General features: G+C 54.3%; 1 protein-coding gene across 1 annotated transcript in view; it reads right to left on the bottom strand.

Moving 5' to 3' along the window:
- Window positions 1–374: 374 nt before the first annotated feature.
- Window positions 375–19654, bottom strand: part of LOC147114106 (organic cation/carnitine transporter 2-like) — a 97074-nt gene continuing 77794 nt past the window's right edge. The window contains exons 3-5 of the mRNA XM_085996187.1: window positions 19415–19569; window positions 16455–16547; window positions 375–568 (exon numbers count right to left, since the gene is read on the bottom strand). Of these exons, the coding sequence (XP_085852313.1) occupies window positions 375–568; window positions 16455–16547; window positions 19415–19569 (442 nt within the window). The remainder of the gene's footprint in view (window positions 569–16454; window positions 16548–19414; window positions 19570–19654) is intronic.

Genomic DNA, 19654 nt, shown 5'->3' with positions numbered 1-19654 from the left:
TGCAGCAACTTGCCAAGGGTTCTTCAGCAGCATCTCCCAAACCCGCGACCTTTTTCACCTAGAAGGACAAGGGCAGCAGGCGCATGTGAACACCACCACCTCCAAGTTCCCCTCCAAGTCACACACCATCCTGACTTAGAAGTATATCGCCGATCCTTCATTGTCGCTGGGTCAAAATCCTGGAGCTCCCTACCTAACAGCACTGTGGAAGTACCTTCACCACATGGACTGCAGCATTTGAAGAAGGCGGCTCACCTCCACCTTCTCAAGGGCAATTAGGGATGAGCAATAAATGTTGGCCTTGCCAGCGATGCCCACATCCCATAAATGAATTTTAAAAAAACCTTAGTTGATCAATCCGAGTTGATTGTAGGTCAAAGGGTCTGATTCACCTGGCAGGATCCTGTCTTTCTCTTGGCTGCAGTCCCTGTCTTCCTCTTGGCTGCAGTTCCCGGGTTCCTCTTGGTTGCCATTCCCGTCTTCCTCTTGGCTACGTTTCCCATCTGTGTCCAGAGTTCAGATTTCACTACTTTATATAGGGTCTCTGTGTTCATGATCACGCACTGATCTGCTCAGAGATGATTTGGTTAGCAAACCCTTAGGTCACCTCACATTGTGTTCTTCTTCCTTGATCTCAGAGATGATTTGGTTAACATGCAAGACATTAAAAAAGTTGTTAAAGTGGGCAGGGAGTGCAGGGTATGTTGCTGGATGTTTGCACCCACCATCGCTACTTAAAGGGACACACACAACTTTGAGATAAATTGCTTTTTGCTTCTGTACTGGTTCCTGTAAGGTTTATTTGAAAAGTGGTTTGGTGTAAGACATTTAAAAAGTTATTATAGTGTGCAGGGAGTGCAGGGTGTGTTGCTGGACGTTTGCAAGGTGTTGGGTCTTAAAGGAAGGCCTCTGAGAACACCAGTTGCTCCCAAGCCTGCGGGCTCTAGTTACAGTCACCCTTGGGATGCAGCATGACATGGAAATGGAGCAGAAGCAGCAAAGGGGATTGCTCACAGATGGAGAAGGAAGAGGAAGGCTCTCAGCAGGAGGCCTTACACACCTAGATCTTTAGGGAGTACTTCTCCTACCTGCACCTCAGTCAGGAGCAGTGTGTTTGTCGGCTCCGCTTCACCAAGGAGGTGGTTGCAAAACTCTGCCACCTCCTGCAACCAGACCTAGAGCCTCAGAGTAGGGCAAGGACGGTGCTGCCAGTGGCATTCAAGATGACCCCAGCCCTCAATTTCTTAGCCAGCGGATCCTTCCAGGCTGGAACAGGTGACATAGCTAACATTTCGCAGTTCGCCATCCATCACTGCATCCGGGAGGCCACAGAGGCTCTGTGTGCTACGAGAGGGGACTTCATTGTCTTCTCTCTAAACAGAGAGAAGCAGGGGGAGTCTGCACCTGGTTTTGTCAAGATATTGGGCTTCCCCATGCTGCAGGGTATTATCGACTCCACACATCTGGCTTTGCTGGCTCCGCATCTCAATGTTGAGATGTACCGCAACCGCAGAGGCTACCACTCACTTAATGTGCAGTTGGTGTGTGACCACACCCAGCACATCATGGTGATGAATGCCCTCTATCCTAGCAGCAGTCGTGATACCTTCATCCTGCACCATTTTGTTCCAGCAATTTTCCAGCCACCATGTGAAACCCGAGGATGACTGGTCAGCGAAAAGGGCGATCCACTCTACACCTGGCTGCCGACTCCCCCCCACAACCCACCACTCATGGCCAGCACTCATACAATGAGAGCCATGCTGCCACGAGGAATGTCATCGAGCAGCCCATCGGGGTGCTAAACCAGTGGTTCCATTGCCTTGACTGCTCGAGAGGAGCTCTCCAGTACGCGCTGGTCTGCTGCATCTTCCACAACTTGGCCATCGTGAGGGCGCAGCCCTTGCCACCAATGGTTCCGCCACCACATGAGGAGGAGGAGGAAGAGGAAGAGGAGGACAAGGAAGAGGAGGAACACTCAGGTTCCCATCCCCCTGCCAAGCTAGTTTAAACCTTCCCCAACAGCACCAGCAAATCCCTCGTGAGGACATTGTGCGCAGCCAGTATTCCCGCTAATGTGGGCGGCCACACAATGATCTGTAAGGTCCCGCGCGCTCAAATTCACATGCCGCGCACAGTGGAGAGCTGGAGCAGGGGGAGGGGCCCAATGGCCAAAGCGGGAGCGGTTGCAGAGAGCGTGCGGATAATGTGCAGAATTTAATTTGATTGGCTTTCAGCTCTTACGTAGTGCAGCTAGTGTATCTTGATTGGAGAAGATGAACGTGCTTTTGCTATGGCCAGCTGGAGTGTTGTGCTCTATAAGCGTGGTTTCAGAGCAAATGGCTCTTTTTGCAAGTGTATAAAATGCAGACTGAAGGAAGTGAGGGAAAAGCCAGATGTTTTTACTGAGACCTGCCAGTGAGAACACTGCTGCCCAGAGAGCAGCTACTTCGGCAAAAACTGCTGGCACTAAGTCTCAGGCTGCTCCTCCAATGCGCACCCAGCTTCCAGTATCAGATTTTAAAACTCCATCAATTTTACAAACTATTTGTAATAGCTCCGTTTAAAAATTGTGACGCCTAATTTAAATGTTGGAGGGTTTCAAGTAATTCTGATTTTTGCAGTGAGGTGAAAGGATTGTTTATAAAAGGTTGCATTTATTTCCAACACCAGACTTCCCCTCCTCTCTCTCTTCATCTCTCTCCTCCGCCAATCCCCACTCTCTCCCTTCCTCTCTGTCTCTCCCTCCGCACTCTCTGCCCTCTTCCGATCCCCTCTAACTCTCTCCCCCTCTCTTCTGATTGGTCCCCTTGGAGGAAAAGACACACCCAGCAGTTTATCTGGAATGTGTAATTAGATCCTGCCTACCTAAGTAATCAAGTACTTTGCAAAGTGTAATTTGAGCCATTCTGTCTGCCAGTCTCTAGACAGAACAAAGCTCACATAGAACAGACAGAGCTCACCTTCGTGGTTAAGACTTTCTTCCATCTTCTAAACAAGTTCCTGCCATCCCAACAAGTTCCTGACCTAACCCCCTAGTTCCTGACCTTCTCTCCCTGCCCAAGTACCTGACCTCCCCCCACCCAAGGTTCTGACCTCCTCTCCCCATCCAAGTTCCTGACCTTTCACCCGTGGCAAGTTCCTGACCTTCTCCCTCCCCGAGTTCCTGACGTTCTCCCCTGCCCAAGTTCCTGACCTTCTCCCCGCCCCAAGTTCCTGACCTTCTCCCCTCCCCGAGTTCCTGACCTACTCCCTCCCCAAGTTCCTGACTTCTCCCTCCCCAAGTTCCTGACCTCCCCTCCCCGAGTTCCTGACCTTCTCCCCCTGCCCGAGTTCCTGACCTTCTCCCTCCCCAAGTTCCTGACCTTTTCCCCAGCTCAAGTGCCTGACCTTTTCCCCTGCCCGAGTTCCTGACCTTCTCCCCCTGCCCGAGTTCCTGACCCCTGCCCGAGTTCCTGACGTTCTCCCGTGGTCAAGTTCCTGACCTTTTCCCCTGCCCAAGTTCCTGACCTTCTCCCCTGCCCGAATTCCTGACTTTCTCCCCCCACAAGTTCCTGACCTTCTCCCCCCCCGGAGTTCCTGACCTTCTCCCCCCGAGTTCCTGACCTTCTCCCCCCCCGCGTTCCTGACCTTCTCCCCCGCCAAGTTCCTGACCTTCTCCCCCCGCCGAGTTCCTGACCTTTCCCCCCGCCCTGAGTTCCTGACCTTCTCCCCCCACCCCGAGTTCCTGACCTTCTCCCCCGCCGAGTTCCTGACCTTTCCCCCGCCCTCCACCCCCATAGATGGGGCATTGTGTGTGGGTCACGGATTGTTAATAGGTTTACTGGATATGAAGTGAATAGTGACAGTCATGATTTCTGGATTTCGTCCAGTCCAATGATGTCACTTGCCACACACGCACCGAGCTTTCCGAGAAATCAACCAGGTCTAAGGGGAGGAGAGGGAGAAAGTGGTGCAGGGGTAAAGTGGGTGGGGTTGGAGGAACATGATCCATCTTACCATCTGGATCACACTCTCGCTCTCACCCCCCTCTGCTTTAGACCTGGATCATGTTCTTCCCCCATCCCCGCTGTGCTCTTAAGCCCACTCCCGAATTCCTGACCTTCTCTCCCCGAGTTCCTGACCACCACGCCACTCCCCTCCGATCCTTTCTTCCCCCTTCGATTCTCACTCCCCCTCCCTCTCCCCCTCCATCTCTTTCTCTCCCCCTCCTCTCTCTACCATCCTCTCTCCCCTAGAGTCCCTCCCTACCCCTCCAATCCCGTCTGTCACCCCTCCTCTCTTTCTCTCCCCTTCTCTCTCTCCCCCCTCTGATCCACTCTCTCTCACCGCCTTCCTCTCTCTCTCCCCCGTCACTTCCTGCTCCGAACACCTCTCTCTCTCTGCCCTTCAATCCCCCCTCTCTCTCCCCTCTGATCTCCTCTCTCCCTCCCCCCTCCAGTCCTGTCTCCCGCTCCACCCTCTGATCTACTCTCTCTCTCTCCTCTCACTCTCTGCCCCCTCCGATCCCCTCTCACTCCTGCCTCCGATCCCTTCTCTCTCCCCCCTTCAAATCCCTCTCTCTCTCCCCACTCCAATGCCCTCTCTTTCTCCCCTCCTCTCTCCCCCCTCGGATCTCATCTCTCTCTCTTCCCATCGATCCACTCTCTCCCCTCCTTCTGTCTCTCTCCCCTCTCCCTCTTCCCCCCTTTCTCACCCCCTCCGCTCTCTCTCTGCCCCCTTCGATCCCCTCTAACTCCTCTCCTCCTCTCTCTCTCTCTCTCCATCTCTCACCTCCCCCAATCCCCACCCTCCCTCCCCTCCTCTGTCTTTCCCTCGGCTTTCTCTACCCCCGTCCAATCCTCTCTCTCTCCCCCCTCTGATCTACTCTCTCTCACTCCCCCTGTCACTCACCTCTCCGATCCTCTCTCTCCCCTCGCCTCTATCTCCCCCACTCTCTCCCCCCTCTGATTCCCCTATCCCTACCCCCTCTGATCCCCTCTTCCTCTCTCCTCCGATCCACTCTCTCGCTCCCCTTCTTGCTACCCCCTCCGATCCCTTCTCTCTCTTCCCCTCCAATCCCCTCTCACTCTCCCTTCCGATCCCCTCTCCCCCTCTGATCCCCTCTCTCTCACCCCCTCTTCTCCCCTTTATCTCTCCCACTCCTCCCTCTCTCTCTCCCCTCTCCCTCTTTCCCCTCTGATCCCCTCTCTCTTCCCCTCCTCTCTCTCTCTGCCCCCTCTGATCCCCTCTCTATCCTGCCTCCGATCCTCTCTTTTCCCTCTGATCCACTCTCACTGTCCCCTCCCCGATAAACCCTCCGATCCCCTCCATCTCTCCCCCCTTCGATCCCCTCTCCCTTTCACCCCCTTCTCTCTCTCTCCTCTCTCCCCTTTCCGACCCCTTCTAGCTCGCAGCCCTCCAATCCCCTCTTTCTCTTCTCCCTCTGATCCCCTCTCTCCCCCTTCTGATGCCCTCTCTCTCACCACTCCGATTTCCTCCTTCTCTCCCCTTCCCTCTCTCTCCCCTTCCCTCTCTCTCTCTCCCTTCCCTCTCTCACTCCCCTCATCTCTCTCCCCGCTCTGATCCCCTCTCTCTCCCATCCCCTCTCTCTCTCTCCCCTCCGATCTCTCTCTCTCCCCCTTCTCTCTCTCCCTCCCCTCCTCTCTCTCCTCACTCCGATTCTGTGTCCCTCTCCATCCTCTGATCCACTCTCTCTCCGATCCCTTCTCTCTCTCTCCTCTGATCTCCTCCCTCTCTCCCCTTCCCTCTCTCTCCCCCTTCCCTCTCTCCCCTCCTCTTTCTCCCCGCTCCGAACCCCCTGATATGCCTATCAATTAGTCCAATAAAAGGCGACGAGTTAAGAACGTAACTGAAGGTTTTTATTGGCTAAATAACAGAGCCCACCCTCGTGGGTGATCCGATCCAACAGGGAGGAATACTAGCCAGTCAGCTACCTTTATACCTGGGCAGGTAATGGGCGGAGTCGGAGGTGGTCAGCCCAGGTATAACAGTGCGACAAGAGGCGACCTCGTGTAGTGATGTGACAGTGAGAACAGTGAGAACAATATACAGTGATAACTATAACAGTGGTTTACCACATTCACCCCTTGTTTAGATTAGAGTCCGGCGGGGTGAAGTGTATTACCAGCTCTGGTATGTCAGTCTGTCCGGAGGCTTCGTTAGCCTCTCCGATCGTCGCAGCGGCGGTGTTACATTATCCGGTGTTAAAGCTGGTGTCTGCGTAGTTGGCAAAGGCTCGTGGGGTTCCGGCATGCCGTCTACCTCGGCTGGACTCGGGGGGTTGGGAGGGGGGGGTGAGGGTGCGAGGTCTCGTAAGGAGACAGTGTCCTCCCGTCCGTCTGGGTAAGCCACATAGGCGTACTGGGGGTTGGCGTGCAGGAGGTTCACCTTCTCGACCAGGGGGTCCGTTTTATGGGCCCTCACGTGCTTTCGCAGCAAGACGGGTCCCGGAGAGGTCAGCCAGGTTGGTAGGGTGGTTCCCGTAGTCGACTTCCTGGGGAAGACAAACATTCGGGCATGGGGGGTGGTGTTAATGGCAGTGCAAAGTAGTGACCGGATGGAGTGCAGCGCAATCGGGAGGACCTCTTGCCAGCGGGAGGTTGGGAGGCCCTTAGACTTTAAGGCTAAGAGGGTGGCCTTCCATACCGTCGCGTTCTCTCTTTCCACCTGGCCGTTCCCTCGGGGGTTGTAGCTGGTGGTCCTGCTTGCTGCAATACCCCTCTCCAATAGGAACTGACGGAGTTCCTCGCTCATGAAGGAGGCGCCCCGGTCACTATGTATATAGTTCGGGAACCCGAACAAGGCGAAGAGTTTGTTCAGGCATTTAATGACCGTGTTACTGGTCATGTCTGGGCAGGGGAAGGCAAAGGGGAAACGGGAGTACTCATCAACGATGTTGAGGAAGTACACATTACGGTCGGATGACGGTAGGGGCCCCTTGAAGTCGATGCTCAGACGCTCGAAGGGGCGGGTGGCCTTGATCAGGCTTGCTCTGTCCGGCTTATAGAAGTGCGGTTTGCACTCAGCACAGATCTGGCAGTTCCTGGTCATGGTCCTGACCTCCTCGATGGAGTATGGCAGGTTGCGGGCCTTAATGAAATGGTAGAGTCTGGTGACTCCGGGGTGGCAGAGGTCATTGTGGAGGGTCTGAAGTCTATCACTTTGCGCGCTGGCGCATGTAATGCGTGAAAGAGCATCAGGGGGGTCGTTCAGTTTACCGGGCCGGTACAAGATCTCATAATCATAGGTGGAAAGCTCGATTCTCCACCTCAAGATTTTGTCGTTCTTGATCTTGCCCCTCAGCTTGTTATTAAACATGAAGGCAACCGAGCGTTGGTCGGTGAGGAGGGTAAATCGTTTGCCTGCCAAGTAGTGCCTCCAGCGCCGTACTGCCTCCACAATTGCCTGGGCTTCCTTCTCGACCGACGAGTGTCGGGTCTCGGGGCCCTGTAGGGTCCTTGAGAAGAAGGCTACCGGCCTACCCTCCTGGTTAAGGGTAGCGGCTAGGGCGAAGTCGGATGCATCGCTCTCCACTTGGAAGGGGATTGACTCATCCACTGCGTGCATTGTGGCCTTGGCTATGTCTCCCTTAATGAGGGAGAAGGCCGCGCACGCCTCTTCCGTGAGGGGGAAGGATGTGGTTTTCAGGAGGGGTCTGGCTTTGTCCGCATAATTGGGTACCCATTGGGCATAGTAGGCGAAAAGCCCCAGGGTTCTCCTAAGTGCTTTTGGACAGTGGGGGAGGGGTAGCTCCATGAGGGGGCGCATTCTTTCGGGGTCGGGGCCGATGACTCCGTTCTCTACTACACAGCCAAGGATGGCAAGGCGCGCTGTGTTAAACACGCATTTCTCCTTATTGTAGGTGAGGTTCAGCCGTTGGGCCGTACGGAGGAATTTCTCCAGATTCACGTCATGGTCCTGCCGGTTGCGGCCGCAGATGGTGACGTTATCGAGATAGGGGAAAGTGGCCTGTAGTCCGTTCTGGTCAACCATCCGGTCCATCTCCCGTTGGAAAACCGAGACCCCGTTGGTGACACCAAAGGGGACCCTAAGGAATTGGTAGAGGCGGCCATTCGCCTCGAAGGCGGTGTACTGGCTGTCCTCCGGGCTGATGGGGAGTTGGTGGTAGGCCGACTTGAGGTCGATGGTCGAGAATACGCGGTATTGTGCAATCTCATTGACCATGTCCGATATGCGGGGGAGGGGGTATGCGTCCAGCTGGGTGTATCTGTTTATGGTCTGGCTGTAGTCGATAACCAGGCGATTTTTGTCGCCGGTCTTGACTACCACCACCTGGGCACGCCAGGGGCTGCTGCTCCCCTCAATAATGCCCTCTTTCAGGAGTCGCTGCACCTCAGAGCTAATGAAGGCTCTGTCCCCAGCGCTGTACCGCCTGCTCTTAGTAGCGACAGGTTTGCAGTCGGGGGTGAGGTTAGCGAACAGGGAAGGTGGCGGTACCTTGAGGGTGGATAGGCTGCAGGTGTTACGCGGTGGGCGGTTTAACTTTCGCTGGTTGTCGACTGTGAGTGGGGGGAGGGGTCCACCGTATGCTAGGGTTACACTTTGGAGGTGGGATTGGAAGTCCAGCCCTAGTATGACGGCAGCGCACAGCTGGGGGAGTACGAGGAGTTTAAAATTTTTATACTCTGTCCCTTTAACCGACAATGTCACGACACAGTAGCCGCTGATGTCTGTGGCGTGCGACCTCGATGCCATCGAGATGCGGCTGCGCGTTGGCAGGACGGGGAGGGAGTAGTGGCTCACCGTGTCTGGGTGGATGAAGCTCTCCGTGCTTCCGCTGTCGAACAGGCAGGTCGTGGCGTGGCCGTTGACTTTGATGTCCATCATTGAGCTGGCCAGGTGGTGCGGGCGGGCTTGATCCAGGGTCACGGAAGCTAGGGTGTAGATGAGCGCGTCGTTGTCATGACAAGATGGCGGCGAAGATGGCGGCCCCCGTAGTTCACATGAGGCTCTGTTTAAATCGTTTGCCCCGCACAAAGATGGCCGCCCCTGCTGTTCCCATGAGGCTCTGCAGGCTTCGGCTGCCCCGCACAAAGATGGCCGCCCCTGGTTTTCCCATGAGGCTCTGCAGGCTTCGGCTGCCCCGCACAAAGATGGCCGCCCCTGGTTTTCCCATGAGGCTCTGCAGGCTTCGGCTGCCCCGCACAAAGATGGCCGCCCCCAGGGTTCGCATGAGGCACTGCTGGCTTCTGAGGATTTGCTTCTGCAGGCCTTGGAGAAGTGGCCTTTCTTGAGGCAGGTTTTGCAGGTCGAGTTTTTGGCTGGGCAGCGCGACCTCGGATGCTTCTCCTGGCCGCAAAAGAAGCAGCCAGCGGCCCGATCGGGGTTGCCTGATGTCGGGGCCGGTACCGGGGCTAGCGGGCCCGGTCGGATCCGTGATGCAGACGCTGAGGTAGGTCCCGGGGGCAGCGCTGTGAAGGGTGGTGGGGTGGGGGTCGGGCCCGAGTCCCAGGGTCGCGAATAGTACCTGGCAAACGCTTCCTGGTCTTGCTGGGTGGCCTCTAGGGTGAGGGCGAGGGCTTCGGCCTTGTCCAGGTCTATGTCCTTAGCTTCAAGCAGTCTTTGCCGTGTGTAGTCGGAACGTAGGCCTCTCACCAAGGCGTCGCGGACATTGTCTTCCATGTTCGCAGTAGCCGTCACCGCTTTAAAGTCACAGTTCCTGCCGAGTTGTCTCAGCGCTCGTGAAAATTCAGCTATCGATTCTCCTGGCTGTTGCTGGCGAGATCTTAAGAGATGCCTAGTGTACATGTAGTTTACCGGGCTCCGGTACTGCTGTTTCAGTAGGTTGATGGCGTCGTCGTACGTAGTCATGTCCTGGATGAGTGTATATACTCTCGGGCTCGCTTGGGCTTTCAGGACTCTTAGTTTGGATCTCTGAGGGACGACGGCTTCCTCCAGGTACGATTCGAAGCAGTCCAGCCAGTGTTTGAAGTCGTTGGCTGAGTTTGGTGCCTGTGGGTTTAGATCCAGGTATGGTGGTTTCAAGGCTTGCAGCCAAGCCGGCTGGTGTGGCCCGTTGTCTGGAGGCTGCTGTTGCTGTGCTGCTGGGTGAGCTCCTTGCTGTTGCTGTTCATTATCAGACATCTTTAAAATTTAGCCAATAAAATTGATATGCCTATCAATTAGTCCAATAAAAGGCGACGAGTTAAGAACGTAACTGAAGGTTTTTATTGGCTAAATAACAGAGCCCACCCTCGTGGGTGATCCGATCCAACAGGGAGGAATACTAGCCAGTCAGCTACCTTTATACCTGGGCAGGTAATGGGCGGAGTCGGAGGTGGTCAGCCCAGGTATAACAGTGCGACAAGAGGCGACCTCGTGTAGTGATGTGACAGTGAGAACAGTGAGAACAATATACAGTGATAACTATAACAGTGGTTTACCACACCCCCCTCTCTCTCTCTCCCCTCCGATCCCCCCTCTCTCTCCCCCCTCTGATCTCTTCTCTCTCTCCCTCCTCTCCTCTCTCTCCCCCCTCAGATCTGGTCTCCCTCTCCATCCTCCGATCCACTCTCTCTCTCCCACTCCTCTCTCTCTCTCCTCCCCCCTTCTCTCTGCCCCCTTCCGATCCCCTCTAACTCAATTCAATTCAATTCAATTCAATTCAATTCAAATCGCTTTATTGGCATGACAAGTTACATCTTATGTTGCCAAAGCATCAGAAAACGTTCATGTTTGTTCACAAAAATACAGATCTATCCATACAGTGTATAAACAGATATATCCCTGAGTGTATAAATATATACTTTCATATAATTTATATATACTCTTTTCTTATATTTACTGGTTGTCCCTCTGTTTATGGCAAGCTGTAACATAGTGTGCCGCTAGTGTTATGCAATTTCTCTCTTCCCTTAGTAGGTATGGGAGTTTTTGGTCGTCATTCAAATTTCTGAATTCCGGGCATATTTTTGTGAATTTTGGGTAGAAATTCTCCCTTATGCCCTGATATTTTCTACAAGCTGTGAGGAAGTGCATCTCTGTCTCCACCACTCCCTGACTGCAGTGAGAGCATATCCTGTCCTCTCTTGGTAGCCGGGTCTGTCTGTGTCTACCTTTTTCGATCGCCAGGTTATGTTCACTAAGTCTGTACATTGTCAAAGTTTTTCTCAGTTTGCTATCCTTTACCATGGTCAGGTAATCAGCCACGTTGTATTGTCTGTTTAGGGCCAAGTAGCAATTGAGTTTGCTTTGGGTTTTTGTTGTTTCTGCCCAATATGACAGATATTTTTCCTTTTGCTTAGCGACGATTGTGTTGGGTCGAATTCTTTGTGTTACGCTGTCACTGTCCTGGGGCTGGTTATTGTTAGTAGTGTTAGTAGTTACTTCACTGAGTCCCAGGACTAGTTGACTGAGGGTATTCTTCTTTATGGTCCTCTCTTGGCATTTCAGGGCTTCGTAGTGATAGCATTGGGGGTTGCTCATTTCTGGGTGTTTCCAAAATTTGGTGGCTCTTTTTTGGATAGTGATTATTAATGGATATTGGCCTAGTTCTGCCCTGCATGCATTGTTTACGGTTTTCCTTTGAGTCCGGAGTATACTTTTACAGAATTCTGCATGTAGGATCTCAATTGGGTGTTTGTCCCATTTTGCAAATTCTTGTTGTGTTAGCGGTCCCCACACCTCACTGCCATAGAGTGCAATTGGTTCAATTACTGATTTGAAAATTTTGAGCCAAATGCTAATTGGGATTTCTATTTGGATTGATTTTTTAATGGCATAAAAAGCCCTTCTTGCTTTCTCTTTCAGTTCATTCACAGCCAGTTTGAAATTTCCCGTAGAACTGATTTTTAAGCCCAAGTATGTGTAGTTAGTGGTTTGTTCAATTTTGGTTGTTCCTAGTGTGAAATTTATTTTGGGTCCCTGATGTCTGGATCTTTGCTGGAACACAAGGACTTTGGTTTTTTGGGGATTTATTGTCATGGCCCAAGTCTGGCAGTATGACTCCAGCAGATCCAGGTTCTGCTGTAGACCCTCCTTAGTTGGTGACAGCAGAACCAGGTCATCTGCATAGAGGAGGAATTTAACCGTGGATTCATATAGGGTGAGGCCGGGTGCTGTAGATTGTTCAAGTAGTTTTGCCAATTCATTTATGTAAATATTAAAGAGTGTCGGTGAGATTGGCGAGCCCTGCATCACCCCCCGCCCCTGTGGGAAGTATTTTGTTTGTTTGTCTCCAATTTTAACTGCACATTTGTCTCCCCCTACCCCCTCCTTTCTCCTTCCTCCAATCCCCTCTATCTCCCCCCTCCGATCATCTCTCTCTCATCAGTCCAATCCCGTGGATGTCTCCCCCCTCCTCACTCTCTCACCCACTATCTCGCTCCCTCTCCGATCTCCTCTCTCTCTCCCCCCTCCGATCCTCTCTCTCCCCCCCATCAATTCTCTCTGTCCATTCTCCTATCTCTCCCCCCGATCCCCCTCTCTCTATCCCCCCTCTGATCCCCTCTCTGACCCCCTCCCATCCCCTCTCTCTCCATTCTCCTAACTCTCTCTCTCCCTCCCCTCTCTCTCCTCACTCCGATCCTCTCTCTCTCTCCCCACTCCGATACTCTATCTCTACTCCTTCGAACGACTCTCTCCCCCTCCTTCTGTCTCTTTCTCCTCTCCCTCTTCCCCGCTCTGATCCCCTCGATCTCACGCCCTCCTCTCTCTCTCTCTGCCCCCTCCGATCCCCCTTATCTTTTCCCCTCCTTGCTCTCTTTCTCTCCCCTCCGTCAATCCCCACTCTCTCCCCCACTCCGATCCACTCTCTCTCCCTTCCTCGGTCTCTCCCCCTCTCTCTCTGCACCCTTCCGATCCCCTCTAACTCTTTCCCCCTCTCTCTCTCACCCACCTCCGATCCTCTCTCTCTCTCTCTCATCCCTCCAATCCCGTGTCTCTCTCCCCATCTCTCTCTCTTTCCACCTCTCTCTCCCTCTCCGATCCCCTCTCTCTCAGCCCTCCAATCTCCCCTCTCTCTCTCTCTCCCATTTCTGATCCCATCTCTCTCCCCCTCCTCTGGTCCCCATCTCTCCCCCTCCCTCACTATCTCTACCCCTTCTCTCTCCCCCTCTGATCCCCTCTCTCCCCCTCCCTCACTATCTCTACCCCTTCTCTCTCCCCCTCTGATCCCCTCTCTCTACCCTCTGATCCTGTCTCTCTCTCCACATTCCTCTCTCTCCCCCCCTCTCTCCCCTCTCCGATCCAATCTCCCTCTCCACCCTCCACCCTCTGATCCACCCTCGCACCCCCTCCTCTCTCTCTCCCCTCCTTTCACCTCCCTCCAATCCCCTCACTCTCTCTCCCCCTCATTCTCTCCCGCTTCCGATCCCCTCGCTCCCCTCCTTTCACCTCCCTCCAATCTCCTCACTCTCTCCCCCCCTCCGAAACCCTCACTCTCCCGCCTCCGATCCCCTCTCTCCCTCCAATCCTCACTCTCTCACTCTCCCCTCCTCGCTACCCCCCTCCGATCCCCTTTCTCTCTCCCCCTTCAATCCCCCCCCTCTGTCTCACTCCCCTTTCCCTCTTCCCCCCGATACCTTCCTCTCTCTCCTCCTCCTCCTCCTGATCCTCCCTCGGATCACCACACTCTCTCCACTCTTCGATCCCCTCCCTCTCTCCCTCCTCCGATCCCCTCTTTCACTCCCCCTACTAGATCTGGCTCCTCCCATCTCTCCGCCCTCCGATCCCCTCTCTCTCTTCCCCCTCTGATCCCATCTCCCTCTCCCCTCCTCTCTCCACCCACTGACCCCTCTCTCTCTCCCCTGTCCTAACCCCTGTCTCTTGCCACCTCCAATCCGCTCTCACACTCCCCCCGTCTCTCTCTCTCCCCTCCTCTCTCCCCCTCCCTCCCCCCTCCAATGCTCGCTCACGCTTCCCCTCCGATCCTCTCTCTCTCTTCCTCTAATCCCGTCTATCTCCCCCTCCTCTCTCTCTCCCAATCTGATCCCCTTTCACCCTCCCATTTCGACCCCTCCTCTCTCTCCCCCCACCCTCTCTCTCCCCGCTTCTCTCTCTCTCTCTCCCCCCCCCTCCTCCTCTCTCTCTCCCACCCTTCTCTCTCTCTCCCCCCCTCTCTCTCTCCACCCGCCCTCTCTCTCTCCATCCGCCCTCTCCCTTCTCTGATCTTGTCTCCTTCCCCACCCTCGGATCCACCCTTTCTCTCCCGCCTCCTCTCTCTCCCCCCACCCTCTCTCTCCCCGCTCCTCTCTCTCTCCCACCCTTCTCTCTCTCCCCCACTCTCTCTCTCCCCCACCCCTCTCCCTTCTCCGATCCTGTCTCCCTCCCCACCCTCGGATCCACCCTTTCTCTCCCGCCTCCTCTCTCTCCCCCCACCCTCTCTCTCCCCGCTCCTCTCTCTCTCCCACCCTTCTCTCTCTCCCCCACTCTCTCTCTCCACCACCCCTCTCCCTTCTCCGATCCTGTCTCCCTCCCCACCCTCGGATCCACCCTTTCTCTCCCGCCTCCTCTCTCTCTCCCCGCTCCGATCCCCTCTCATCCTCCACCTTCGATCCCCTGTCTCTCTCCCCATCTCTCTCTCTTTCCACCTCTCTCTCTCCCATCCCCTCTCTCTCCCCCTCACTCCCCATCTGATCCCGTCTCTCTCCCCCTTCCTCTCTCTCTCTCTCCTCCTTCTCTCTCCCCCTCTGATCCCTTCTCTCTCTGCCCTCTGATCCTCTCTCTTTCTCCACACTCCTCTCCCTCTGCCCCCCTCCCCACTCCAATCCTGTCTCCCTCTCTGCCCTGCGATCCACCCTTTCTCTCCCCTCCTTTCACCTCCGTCCAATCCTCACTCTCTCTCTCCCCTCCTCGCTACCCCTCTGATACCCTCTCTCTCTTCCCCTTCAATCCCCTCTCACCCCCTCCTCTCTGTCTCTCTCCCCTCTCCCTCTTCCCCCCTGATCCCCTCTCTCTCCCCCTCCTCTCTCCCCCTCCAATCCCCCCTCTCTCCCCTCTCTTCTCCCTCCAACCCTCACTCACTCTTCCTCGCCGATCCCCTCTCTGCCCCTCCAATCCTCGTTCACTCTTCCCCTCTAATCCCCCCTCTCTCTCTCCCCATCTCTCTCTCCACTCCGATCCTTGCTCTCTCTCTCCCCCCTTTCTCTCGCCCCCCTTCGATCCCCTCTCACCCTCCACCTACGATCCCATCTCTCTCCCCATCACTCTCTCTTTCCACCTCTCCCTCTCCCTCTTCGACCCCCTCTCTCTCAGCCCTCCGATTCCCTCTCTCTTTCTCCCCCTCTCTCTCTGCCCTCCGATCCTCTCTCTCTCTCCACACTCCTCTCTCTCTCCCCCCTCTCTCCCCACTCCAATCCTGTCTCCCTCTCCACCCTCCGATCCACCCTCCGATCCTCTCTCTCTCCCCTCTTCTCGCTCTCTCCCCCTCACTCTCTATCCCCTCCGATACCCTCTCCCTCCCGCCTCCGATCCCCTCCCTCTCTCCCCTCCTTTCACCTCCCTCCAATCCTCACTCTCTCACTCTCCCCTCCTCGCAACCCCCTCCGATCCCATGTCTCTCTCCCCCTTCAATCCCCTCTCACCCCCTCCTCTCTGTCTCTCTCCCCTCTCCCTCTTTTCCCCCTAATCCCCTCTCTCTCTACCTCACCTCCTCCTGATCCTCCCTCGGAACACCACTCTCTCTCCCCCCTCAGGATCCCCGTCTCTCTCCCCCCCTTCTCACTCTCCCTCCCACCTCTGATCCTCCCTCGGATCACCACTCTCTCTTCCCCCTCAGGATCCCTTCTCTTGCTCCCTTCTCTGACCCCCTCTCTCTCTCCCCCCTCCTAGATCGAGCTTCCCCATCCCTCTGCCCTCCGATCCCCTCTCTCTCCCCCCTCCGATCCCCTCTCCCCTCCTCTCTCCACCCACTGACCCCTCTCTCTCTCCCCTGTTCAAACCCCTGTCTCTCGCCCCCTCCAATCCGCCCTCACACACCACCCTGATCCCCTCTCTTTCTCCCCCCTCACTCTCGGACCTCTCCGATCCCCTCTCTCTGCCCCCTCCGATCCACTCTCTCTGTCCCCTCCTCACTAACCCCTCCGATCCCCTCTCACTCTCCCCGCTTCGATCACATCTATATCTCCCCCTCCTCTCTCTCCCTTTTCCGACCCTCACTCTCTGTCCCTCGTCTGATTCCCTCTCTCTCACCCCTCTGATCTCCTCTCTCGCTCACCCCCCCATCCCCTCTCTCTCTTCCCCCTCCAATCCCCTCTCTCTCCCCCCTCTGATCTCCTCTCTCTCTCCCCCCTCCCCTCTCCCCAGGAATCTGAAGCCCTCCCTCCTGCACCATCTCTCCAGCCACGCATTCATCTGTTCTATTCTCCTATTTCTATACTCACTAGCACGTGGCACCGGGAGTAATCCAGAGATTACTACCTTTGAGGTCCTGCTTTTTAATCTCTTTCCTAGCTCCCTAAAATCTGCCTGCAGGATCGCACCCCTTTTTCTACCTGTGTCGTTTGTACCAATATGGACCATGACCTCTGGCTGTTCACCCTCTCCCCCTCGGAATGTTCTGCAGTTGTTCAGTGACATCTTTGACCCTGGAACCAGGGAGGCAACATACCATCATGGAATCAAATCTGTGGCCGCAGAAACGCCTGTCTGTTCCCCTAACTATTGAATCCCCTACCACTATTGCTTTACCAATCTCACTTCCACCCGCCCCACCCCCCCACCGCACTGTACAGCTGAGCCACCCGTGGTGCCATGGACTTGGCTCTGGCTGTACTCCCCTAGGAACCATGGTCCTCACCAGTATTGAATACTGGTTTGAGAGTGAGATGCACTCAGGGGACTCCTGCACTACCTGCCTGGTCCTCCTTGTTTGTCTGACGGTCACCCATTCCCTTTCTGCCTGCACACTCTTACGCTGCGGGGTGACCACCTCCTGAAACGTGCTATCCACATAATCCTCAGCCTCACGGATGCACTGCAGTGATGCCAGCTGCTGCTCAAGCTCTGAAACCTGCAGCTCGAGCTCCTCCCGCCGACGACACCTCCTGCATGTGTGGTTGTCCAGGAAATGGGAAGCATCCAGGATTTCCCACATGGCACAGGGTGTGCATTCCGGGGGACTGAGGTGCCCTGCCTTGCCTCTATTTATTCGACTATTAACTAAATTATAGAAATAAACTTAAGACTAAAAGGGGGAAAAATTCAGTTGTTTGCGCCTCCCGTTAGCGCCTTAAGAGGGCGTTAATGGGGCGCAAAGCAACTAGCGCCCGGGCGCGGCGATGTTTGCACCGCTCGCAAAATTAACTAGACATTTTGTGGTGGCGCTAAACACTACCGCCACGATCTCCTGCGCCGGCAGATTGTGACGTCAGTCGAGTGCACAACGCCCCGTTAGCGCCCCGGACTGGATATTGAGTGGCGCCCCCTGCCTTACCGCCTGCCGCTAGCAACGACAGGTTGAGGGGAGCGTTATGCTGTCAGAAAGGGACTAGGGGAGCGCTATTTAAAGGTGACCACTTCCTGCCTTTTGCACCATGCATTCTGAGAGAGAGAGAGCGACTTCTGGAGAGATTCAACGCTGTGTGAAGGAGTTTTGAGTACTGAGCAGCACTTTGCAGGTTTATTTGGATTTGCCCTTCCTTGCTTCGCCAGAGCTCTGAGGTAGCGCCTCGCTCCTCGGCCTTTGCGCCTTAAGACAGGTGTGAAGCGCCTGATTTAGCGCTGCAATCACCTCCAGGGGCGATAAAAGTAAAGTTTGCCGTCGGAGACGATAATTAGCGCCAGGCGCTAAACTTTGCGCACGGCCGATAATGGCGCCCCAAACGGAGCGATACTGAATTTTTCCCCCAAAGTCTTAAAAGTCGGGTCTACCTTTATCTTCGGCCGCTTCTCTCGCTCACTTAGTTAAAGTATTTATTCACACGATTATCTGCAGTTATATTAATTATTTTTTCTAGTTAAGTTCGAGAGAATAAAACACTAACACTCACCCACCAATCACCTACCTGCAGTCCTGTGATGTCACTCCTTGCTTTTGCCGTTCTTTTGGAATTCGGTGGATTTGTATCTGTCTCCTCCGGTGCTGCCGACTCCTTTCAGGTCCGTTATCCTCATCCTGCCGCGCTCTTTATCCTCTGCTTTCTCCAGTGCTGCCGACTCCTTTCAGGTCCGTTATCCTCATCCTGCCGCGCTCTTTATCCTCTCCCTTCTCCAGTGCTGCCAACTCCTTTCAGGTCTGTTATCCTTGTCCTCCCGCGCTCTTTATCCTCTGCTTTCTCCAGTGCTGCCGACTCCTTTCAGGTCCGTTATCCTCGTCCTGCCGCGCTCTTTATCCTCTGCCTTCTCCAGTGCTGCCGACTCCTTTCAGGTCTGTTATCCTTGTCCTCCCGCGCTCTTTATCCTCTCCCTTCTCCAGTGCTGCTGACTCCTTTCAGGTCTGTTATCCTTGTCCTCCCGCGCTCTTTATCCTCTGCCTTCTCCAGTGCTGCTGACTCCTTTCAGGTCTGTTATCCTTGTCCTCCCGCGCTCTTTATCCTCTGCCTTCTCCAGTGCTGCCGACTCCTTTCAGGTCTGTTATCCTTGTCCTCCCGCGCTCTTTATCCTCTGCCTTCTTCGGTGCTGCCGACTCCTTTCAGGTCCGATTTCCTCGGCCTCCCGCGCTTTTTATCCTCTGCCTTCTCCAGTGCTGTTGACTCCTTTCAGGGCTGTTATCCTTGTCCTCCCGCGCTCTTTATCCTCTGCCTTCTCCGGTGCTGCCGACTCCTTTCAGAGTAATGAAGGCGTACGTGTGGCTAAAGGTGTACGAGATCTGTGTTAATTTTGACTTTTGATTTTGCATGAGACGTTAAACTGAGGTCCCGTCTGCTCTCTCTCTCTCAGGTGGACGTAAAAGATCCCATGGCACTATTTCGAAGAAGAGTAGGGGTGTTATCCCTGGTGTCCTGGCCAATATTTATCCCTCAATCAACATAACAAAAACAGATTATCTGGTCATTATCACATTGCTGTTTGTGGGAGCTTGTTGATTACTACCTTTGAGGTCCTGCTAATTATTCTCTTTCCTAGCTCTCTAAAGTCTGCCTGCAGGACCTCATCCCTGTTTTTACCAGAATCTACACTCCTTCAAATCAGAAAAGAGTTTTTCTCATTCGTTTATTTAGTTTATTTAATTTATTTCGTAAAGTCAATTTTCTTAATCTTTCTGTCATAGGCACAGGAGTATTTTAGCTGGACATCAGTATTTAATATAAAGATCAATTGTTAATGCGAGCTTATTTAAGAAGCTAGACTTCCATTCACTTAAACCCACCCCCTGCCCCCTCTTTCCCCCACCGCCCGTGGCTCCATTTAGTGAATGTGCTGTCATTTGAGCTCTTAGATCGCTGCAGTGACAGAATCATCAAAGGTCGTGAGGAAAGGGCTAACAAAACTACAGGATGGCACGGGCACTTACCAAGAACAAAGGCAGCCACGTTATTTGAGATATGTCCAATACCTATCAGGCAATTAACCAGGCAGAATATTTCCCAGTTCGGTGAGAATACTTGAAGCATGCTGAATCCAGTCTGTACAGCCATGGTCCCAAACAGAACTTTCTTCCTCCCGAACCTACAAAGCAGAATCAACTAAAGTTTCAAATATATACAGTACTGAACACCTACTGAAAACATACACATAAACTCATGCATGTAAT

This window comes from Somniosus microcephalus, chromosome 8, assembly GCF_052327205.1.
Source record: "Somniosus microcephalus isolate GS21.2 chromosome 8, FLI_Smic_1.0, whole genome shotgun sequence".
In the NCBI taxonomy this organism is placed as follows: domain Eukaryota; kingdom Metazoa; phylum Chordata; class Chondrichthyes; order Squaliformes; family Somniosidae; genus Somniosus; species Somniosus microcephalus.
This window is presented reverse-complemented; position numbering and strand designations above follow the sequence as displayed.